The 10,050-nt window shown below is 40.8% G+C and overlaps 1 protein-coding gene across 1 annotated transcript; it reads right to left on the reverse strand.

Moving 5' to 3' along the window:
* Nucleotides 1–211: 211 nt before the first annotated feature.
* On the reverse strand, nt 212–3,916 carry LOC128998878 (uncharacterized protein K02A2.6-like). Its single transcript, XM_054425234.1, has one exon. It carries the CDS (start codon nt 3,914–3,916, stop codon nt 212–214), a length of 3,705 nt encoding a protein of 1,234 aa, XP_054281209.1.
* Nucleotides 3,917–10,050: the final 6,134 nt, after the last annotated feature.

Raw genomic sequence — 10,050 nt, forward strand, 5'->3', positions numbered from 1 at the left:
GCAGCCACCCCGCAAAACATAATAAATCTTCCGTTACTAATAATTATGACTGTTCATATATGAAACTATAATGACTTCTACTACACTCGTCTTCCCCATAAAAAAAAGTCAATATCATAAATTCAAAATTAACTCAACTTTCAAAATAAAATAAATTCACTTTCAATAAAATGCAACCAAAATTTCTTCTTCCCATTATTCATTACTAATTTTACAAGTCCAGCCTGTGAGGCTTTCGCACAGTCCGTGCAGACTTCCTCAGCGAGGGTGGTGGGCTGCACTGTGCTAGCGGCGACGCAGGAGTTGGCTGAGGCTGGGCTTGCCCTAGGCTCTCCCTGGGACTGGTAGTAGGCCTAGGTACAGGTGACATCATCATGGGACTAGTTGGTCGATCCTCCGGCGGGGGTGAATTCTTGGGTACTTGGGGTGATACAACGGGATCCTTGGGTGATACAAAAATCTCCTCCTCTTCTGCATACCGAGCTCTCAAGTGATCCGCATGACAAAATCGGGGTTTTCCACCAATAACACTCACCAGATAGGTGACCGGACTTCTCTTTAGAATTATTTTGCCAGGAACCCAAGATATCTTTTCATTTCGGACAGTTTTGACATAGACTGCCTGACCTTCTGAGAAAAATCTGCTTCTTCCCCTAAGCCTATCAGCTGCATCTTTTTGTTCCCTGTGTTTTTGATCAATGGATGACTGGAGATTGGGTTTTAACATAACCAACTGAGTACGAGGCTTCCAAGACAGGAACATTTCTGCAGGAGTTAAGCCAGTAACTGTATTTGGAGTGTTGCGGTACGCAAACAAGAAATTATCTAATTTCATTTGAAGAGTGGTACGCTGAGAACGCTGATGTTCCTCAATCACTTGACGCAAAAGGTTTTTCTTGACCTCCTGAACACTTCTCTCCGCAGATCCATTTGAAGCCGCATGATACGGGGGAGTTAATGTGAACTTCACATTGTTGTTATGCAAAAAGGTTTTGAACTCTTGACTAGTAAAAGATCTTCCGTTGTCCGACACCAGTTCGACAGGCAATCCATACGATGAAAACAAGGTACGGAGTTTCTCAATAACCTTGGAAGAATTCATGGAACTCATGATAAATACCTCTAACCATTTAGAGTATGTGTCAATCAAAACTAAAAGTTGCTGTCTCGACTCTGGATCCTCCGCAAAGTCAATGTGTATCCTCTGCCATCGGGTTGATGTTGTAGGCCATTGCTGCAACGGTACTTTAGGTATCGAATTCCTAGTTAACTGACACGCAGAACAAGAGGCCACCACGTCTTCAATCGACTTCTCCATGCCTGGCCACCAGACATAACTTCTCGCCAGCATCTTCATGCGTGTAACTCCCGGGTGTTGATCATGCAACATTTGAAGCACAGATGAATACAGTTTCTTTGGAATCACTACACGAGAACCCCACAGCAAACAACCTTGTTCCACGGACAACTCGTCCTTCTTCCTTAGAAAAATAGCTAGTTCCGGCTCAACCGAGCTCGTCCAGCCGTACATCACAAAATCTCGGACCTTCGAAAGAATCGGATCCTTATCCGTCATTTTACCTATATGCAAGGCAGTAATAGGTGCAATGTCCTTGACAACACAGAAATTGTTCATCACTTCTGTACACATATCTACATGTGAAACAAAATTAGCATCCAGCTCTATAGGTTCCGCTTCTGCTAAGGGTAACCTAGACAACGCATCAGCGTGAGGGACATCCACTCCCTTCCGGTACCTAACCTCCAAATCATATGCTGATAGAATCAAGGCCCATCTCTGCAGCCTAGCTGCCGCCATACTAGGAACGCCCTTTTTAGAGCCAAAAATAGCCGTCAACGGCTGATGATCAGACTGTAGAATACAGTGTCTTCCATATATATACTTATGAAACTTTTTGACTCCAAAGATCAAAGCCAGAGCCTCCCGATGTAACTGAGAATAATTCCGTTCACTGGAACTTAGCGTTTTCGATGCGAAGGCTATTGGCCTTTCCTGACCATCGATGAGATGAGATAGAACTGCAGCTGACTCATCAAGGCGTTGCAGCACCTGCGCCAGACGGGCAAGCCCCTCTTCCTTAGAGCGAGCCGCCACTAAGACGTCATCTAAGTACGCCACCGTTCCTGGAAGACCTGTTAAAATTTGGTCGATGGCTGACTGAAAAATTGCAGGAGCTGAAGACAAACCATATGGTAGCCTTTTTAAACGATACAGACCCTTATGGGTAGCTAGGGTCAACAGAGGTTGCGATTCATCCGCTACCGCCAATTGCTGATACGCATTTGAAAGATCAAGGCAGCTAAAAACTGAGCAACCGCCAAGAGTTGCAAAAATATCTTGAGCCTGAGGAAGCGGATAATGTTCCATTTCAATACACTGATTAAGAGTAATCTTATAATCGGCACAAAGCCTAACACCATTAGGCTTAGGGACAACCACAAGTGGAGTGCTCCACTGTGAATTAGTAACTCTGTATGCAACATCCTCTTGAACCATGCGGTCCAACTCACTCTCAACTTTCTCCCTTAACGCAAAAGGCACTGGTCTCGCCTTACAAAACTTAGGGACTGTCCCCTCCTTTAAGACAATTTGAGCCTTAACACCCTTAATTTCGCCCGTTCCAGGCTGAAAAACTGACTTAAATTTACTCTTCAATTTAGCAATGTCTAAATTAGAACTGTGATCCACAGTGGCTTTACATGAAAACACATTTTGCCAATCTAACCTCAACTGGCCTAACCAGTTTCGCCCCAACAGAATCGGCTGACTCTTACTTTCTAAACTAACTACTGTCAAAGGCAAACTCGCCTGCTGATTATTATATTTAACATTGACATTCACTTGTCCCAGAACAGGTACATCATGACCTGAATAAGTAGTAAGTTTCACATTTGCTGGCCTAAGTTTGAGGTTAGAAAATTTTTCATAAAATATCTCAGAAGGACATATAGTCAAGGCACTGCCTGTATCTAGAATCATTTCTAAATATACATCATTAGCCACTAGGCCTACCTTATAGCCGTTGTCTGATCCTGATTTAAGGTTGTACAGACCTATCTCTGCCATTGGAACTTCTAGGCCTAGGCCTACCTCTTCCTCCACTTGATGGACCCCCATCCTAGATGTCGACTTTTTACCATGGAAACTAGAAGATTTCTTGGCTTTACACACTTTCTTGAGATGACCTACTCTCTGACAACCGTGACACTTGTAACTGGCGAACGCACACGCACTAGGCCAATGACCCGCAGAACCACACCTCCAGCAAGAGTTTCTAGAATTTTGATTTTCACTACTCCTATGCATGAAAGTTTTAGGCCTATTTTGACTTTTCACATTGATTTTCGCAATGTCCCCACGAGGTTGCACAAATAGGCTTGACTGCGATTCGGCCTGTTCCAGCCTGAGCGCTGACGCATAAGCTTCGTCAAAGTCCAATTCCTCCGACAACAATTTCTGCCGGATAGTTTCATTAGAAATGCCGGAAATCACTTTGTCCCTCAAAGCGTCTTTCAAAAAGGTACCGGTACCAAATTTGCACGAACTAGCCAAATGTTTTATTGAAACCACAAACTCCGCTATGCTTTCGCCCGGCTTTTGCACACGAGAGTAGAATACATATCGCTCCGCCACAACCAACTTCTTGGGCGCATAATGTAATTTCAACAACGCTGCAAGTTCATCATAGGTCTTAGAATCTACCTCTACCGGTGATAATAAATCGGATAGGACCGATAAAACCCTGGGACCAATAACTGTAATTAAAACCGACACCTCGTTCTCCTTCTTGACATTGTTCGCTTTGAAAAAATGTTTCAGGCGCAACAAATAGGGCACAATGTCCTCCTCACTTGGATTAAATTCAGAAATCCTGCCAACACTAATACTCGCCATTTTTAATCATCTCAACTATAATACGCACTAAAACAACAACTGTTATCGCGTACTACCCTAACTATGATAAAAAGGTTTATTACCGACTGCGCCAAAATGTCGTAACCTAACGTTACGCTAGAAAAGTGGACGATATAGCAAGAGAACCACTTACGTTCGTTGGTGGACATAGAAGAAGGAGCCGTGACGAATCATCCCACTTCAGGGCTCAGTGCACAGTGCAGCCACCCCGCAAAACATAATAACTCTTCCGTTACTAATAATTATGACTGTTCATATATGAAACTATAATGACTTCTACTACACAAACAATCTATGTTAAGTTCTGGTCATAGCAGTGAAAACAATCTCTGAATCGGACGAAGCGTCCGTCAGAGACGAGGTATCACCGACATTGCTGGTGTCTAGCTGCTTGTTTTGGTCTGCGTCTAACCTATGACAGAGCTCAAGGACATCAGTCGATGATTTGGGTGGAGTTCTCATTGTCAGTGAGCTCCTTGAGATGATCTCTGGCGTATTCACAATCTCCCCAGGCTCCGTCTCCATTGCGGTGTTCTGCACAAAAACATTAGATAGCTGAGAGTTGCCCTCCCCAGAATCCATGAGCAAGTCGCCCAAAAAGGAGAAGTAAGATTCCCCGCTTGAGCAGGTACCTGGGGTAGTGTTTCCGTTTGTTTTCCTTCAGCCATTTTAACTAATCAACAAAACAAAAATTTTGCAGTTTGGCAGCCGAACTGTAACCCGCTCACTACGCCTACCAATGTCCGAAACTGGACCCTTTCAGAGTTGAACCCCTCATCGTCTCCAGCTCAGTCCTGAAACAGCTGCACACATGCCTGTTACAGTTGGCAGTTGAATTAAGCTGTCTGAGCCGTGGCCGGATGGGTGACTGTCACCTCCACCCAAGGCCAGTACCAGAGCAGTTTAGGTCTAGTCACAACACAACCAGCGCTAGATCCGCTGCCTTTAGCGAGTGCAGAGGCACCCCTTGCAGGCTGTGCATAGAACAGTTTGACTTTGCTTGGCCACTCACAGTGGTCTTGAAGGAGGAGCTGTTGAAGACAGCCCCCCTCCCTGAGGAGCTTACGCTTACCTCGCGCCTCCGGGTAATAGGGCTAGCTGGTGGAGTCCTGAGCTTGCATCCCTTAGGAAGAGATTGAGGGTCCATTTTAGGCAAGCCAAGAAAACAAATAACTGGGGCTATTACCACAACATTCTCATTAAATATAACTGTGCAGTATGAAGGGCCAAAAGGCTTTCACGGAATAACTTTTGTAGTAATTTGGAAGGGGTTAGAGAAACATTCTGAATACTCAAGGTTCTTTACAGGGACAGGTCCGCCACCCTTGGTGCCGTTGAGGAACTAGGTGGAGTTATGGCTTTAAACCCATCAAAATACATAAGGTCATGGTAAGAACTCACTCCCTGGTTGCATTGTCTCCAATTTGTGGCAGGAAGAGGTGAAAACTGACTGACCTGATAGGGGGTGGCATGCCACACACACCAGGTGAAGTAATGCCTGCCTCATAGTTACTGTTTTTAGTAAGGTAAAATGGACTGTGAGCCTGCTATGTCCCCTTTAAACCACTGGGTCCATTTAAAGACCGGTCTGTTTATAGGAACGTTTAGATATCCTTATTCCAGGGCTTTGTAAAGTTATTCAGGGTATGCCTTGCCTTGGGTCACGTACCCTCAGGATGGAGCTATTCTCGCATAGCATTCATCCCTAAACCAGGCAGGGACAGATACACTTATCCCAAGTCATTTAGACCCATATCTTTATCTTAATTTCTTCTGAAAATCCTGGAGAAACTGGTCTTGTAGGGGACACAGCTCTTAGGATAAGACCTCTCTATGAAAACCAATATGCGTATATTGCAGGAAGATCATGAGAGACTGCGTTGCACCACCTTGTTAAGCAGTATTAAGAACGCTCTAGAGTACAAAGATGATGCCCTAGGTGCGTTTCTTGACATTCAGCGTGCCGTCGACAATACTAAGACCCCAGCGATACTCAATGCAGTTAATGAATATGAATATAAGCACAGGGTTTTCATGATGTTTGTAAATAGATTGAGTACCTTGCTTCAAAGCAGGGAGGTAAGGCTCGCACTCCATAACGAGACAGTCAAAGCAAGCACGAATCGTGGATGCGCCTCATGCAGTTACTAGTCCTGTCGGTACCTACATATTGTCTCCCTGCTTATGGAAGCAGCATATGTGTAGAAGACATAAACCGAATGCGAAAACTGCAAAATTCTGCTATTCACTTCATTTTTTCCTAAGAAAAATTTAATATATCTCTCTATTCAGAGCTGTAGCGGGGATAACAATAGTAGACACTGTTTGTAGAGTCATGACGTGCTGTGTGGTGCCCAAGGTTCTTGTCCTACAAGAGCCAAAGTACCTTCTTTCAGAATTTATTTTTCACTTGTCTGGGTTGAGCCTGAACCCATTAATGTGAAATCATGGAGATGTTCTCCAGATCTGTATTGATCGATTGATCTGTATTGATTGATTGATTGTATTGATTTGTATTGATTGATGGTCTCCTTCATGGAACCAGGTTCATTTGATAGGTGTAACTAGAAACTAATCTGGATACAAGTGTGCAGTAGCAGTACAATGTTTTACACAGCTGGGAAAGTAAGCTGTGTAAAGTGTGTAAGGTACCTAGGCCCTAAACAGCTAACTTGAGGAAGAACCTCTAGGTTTTTATCAAGAGGTTCAGAGGTCTCACTCCCCAAGCTGGTAACCTGCAATCTGTTGATAAGATAAGAACGAATCCAGGTAGTGATCCAAATGAGCTACGTTTCCCATTATTCTTAGCATCAATAATTTCACAGAATAAATTAGCCAAAGCCGTACATGTGCTATGATTTTTTCTAAAGCCTGACTGTAATTCTGATAGCGATAGCAGCCCATTATTATTCATAAATTGAGATATCTGGTCAATATACCTATATTTTCTCTAATAACTTATATATTGCTGAAAGAATTAATATTGGTCTAAGATCATCTGGACCTACCTTAGTTGGTGTAGCAATCTTTGGCAATGACCTGACAACACTTAGTTTCCATGGATCTGGGAACACTCGTCCACTAATTGCTATCATTTGCTTCAGTTGCTTCAGTGACAACACTAAATATGAGTTAATTTCTTGTTTCATCTTACTTATTAGTCATATAAAGTTTAAACGTTTCTTAATTTATTTCAGTCACCAGTAAGTTTTTCCAGTCTTTTATAAATTTGTAAAATTGATTAGTTAAAATCCATGTGTGTAGCTCCTGAGCTGTTGGACATAATGTAAGACTAAGTGTAGAAACATACAGACAGCGTAGCGTAGCGCAACGTAGCGTAGCGCAGCGTAGCGTAGCCGAGTGCAGCGTTGTCCAATACACACAGAGAGCGCAGCGTAGCGTAGCGCAACATAAGTTGTAGACGGTCTTAAAGGTACATCAGTATAGAGGATGGCTCTGTCGAAGACGACTCGTATTAGTTTTGTCGAAAATATCGAAAATTTTAATAGTCAAAGGTTATATATTAACAGGCCATATTAACATATTTACACATTCAAGACTAAAAAGTTGAAAATAATTTATAAATAAATTTTTTTTTAAACAACATGTTTTTAAACGCACTAAAGAGTAGAAAATAATTTATAAATATGTTGAAAGTATAAATACTTGTAAGATTTAAAACGAAAAACGTTGGGTGCATGCAATTAATTGATAATAATACATTAGCTCGCTTTCTTGTCCGGTACAAATTTTGCAATCGATTTTTATACTAAGTTCCCGATGAGCCAGAGACTTGAAACTTGAAACATAGCTCACAAATGGATGACAATGCAATATTATATCATTTAATTTTCATATTTCCCTTGGGCTACGCCCCATGGGCTTGTTTTTATTAACTCGCTAGTCGCTTTCCTACAAATTTTGATATAAATTTTAAACGAAGTTCCCGATGAGCTAGAGACTTGAAATTTTAAACATAGCTCACAAATGGATGACAATGCAATATTATATCATTTAATTTTCACATTTCCCACGGGATACGCCCCATGGGCTTCCACATTTTCCATGTTTACATTTTGAAAGAATGTAAACATATCAATTAATTTAAGTCAGCTGTGAATACTTAAATTTGACAGTTCGAAGAGCAAGGTTAAGAGGTACAGGTTCTGCTCCAGATATATTCTAAAAATATAAAACAAGCATTTTAAAGTAAAGATAAAACATATGATTAGAGATAATAAGGTTTTGGTTTGTTGTATTAATAGTCAAAGGTTATATATTAACAGGCCATATAAAATATATTTAACATATTTACACATTAAAGACTAAAAAGTTGAAAATAATTTATAAATAAAAAAACTTTTTTAAAACAAAATGTTTTTAAACGCACTAAAAAGTAGAAAATAATTTATAAATATGTTGGGAGTATAAACACTTGTAAGATTTAAAACGAAAAACGTTGGGTGCATGCAATTAATTGATAATAATACATTAGTTCAATAGGTGAAGGTAATTGTAAATCATCTATTGCATGCACCCTACGTTTTTCGTTTTAAATCTTACAAGTATTTATACTCTCAACATATTTATAAAATATTTTCTACTTTTTAGTGCGTTTAAAAACGTTTTGTTTTAAAAAAGTTTTTTATTTATAAATTACTGGTGGCAGTTTTGATCAGTAGGAGAAGTTTCGGGGTGCATGAAGTGTGTAAAGGCAGGGGCAAACATGGTGAATACATCTTTTTCCAATCCTTAGGAAATATGAGTCTCGGTTTAAGAATTACACAAGAATGTCGACTACAACGTTCGATTACATATTTAGTTTGGTGAAGGATGGTTGAGAGAAGCTGACAACTAATTGGAGGGGACCAATTGGTGCAGAAAAGAGACTAGTATTGACTTTAAAGCGTGTCTGCAGTCGAATGCGCTCCAATACGCTCTGAGAAAAACAAAATAGTTTGTTCCTCGGTCGTACGCTGCGCTGCGCTGCGCTACGCTACGCCGAAATACACTACTAGTATGTCGTAGCTCATTACAAAGCACGGTTTTGATTTAAAACATGCGCTGCGCTGCGCTACGCTACGCTGTCTGTATGTTTTTACACTAAATTACTTACGCAATTCTGTCACACCTCAATAAAATATGTCAATTCAGTACATGTTTCAGAGTTAAAACACCATCGTCAGCTTCAGGTACATATGTAGAGTTGATCAGGAGTTAACATCGTCAGAAGATAAACAAAATACGAAACGGCACGAACAAAATTACGAATAAATACATAAAACAATGAAACATTTAAGAAACAGGCCTGTTCTAAAAAAAGATGACCAACCGCACAGGTAGCAGGGGGCAGACTCGAGTATAATGGAAGGTACACTAAATGACCACAACTGATGTTACACTAGATCACCACAACTGAATGTACGATTACCACAACTGAAGGTACACTCCATTACCACAACTCAAGGTACACTAAATCACCACAACAAAAGGTACACTATATCACCAATACGGATGGTACACTAAATCACCACAACTTAAGGTACATAATGAAGATACCGGTACACTAGATTACCACAACTCAAGGTACACTAAATCACCACAACTTAAGGTGCATATGATTACCACAACTGAAGGTACACTAGATTACCACAACTGAAGGTACACTAAATCACCACAACAAAAGGTACATAATGATTACCACAACTTAAGGTACCTACTCTAGATTACCACAACTCAAGGTACACTAAATCACCACAACAAAAGATACATTATATCACAACAACGGAAGTTACACAAAATCACCACAGCTTAAGGTAGGGCTTACATATATGATTATCACAACTGAAGATACACTAAATCACCACAACTTAACGTAAATATGATTACTACAACTGAAGGTACACTAGATTACCACAATTGAAAGTACACTAAGTCACTACATCAGAAGGGTAACTAAATCACCATAAAGGATGAAGGTACATTAAATAGCTATAATGGAAGGTACACAAACCACCACAACTGAAGTTACACTAGATCATCACAACTAAAGTTGACCCAGATCACTACAACGGAATGTACATATGATTACCACAACTGAAGATACACTAGAT

Source organism: Macrosteles quadrilineatus, unplaced genomic scaffold (genome assembly GCF_028750875.1).
Source record: "Macrosteles quadrilineatus isolate MER2022 unplaced genomic scaffold, UCM_ALF_1.0 Scaffold_7__1_contigs__length_78375512, whole genome shotgun sequence".
NCBI classification, from domain to species: domain Eukaryota; kingdom Metazoa; phylum Arthropoda; class Insecta; order Hemiptera; family Cicadellidae; genus Macrosteles; species Macrosteles quadrilineatus.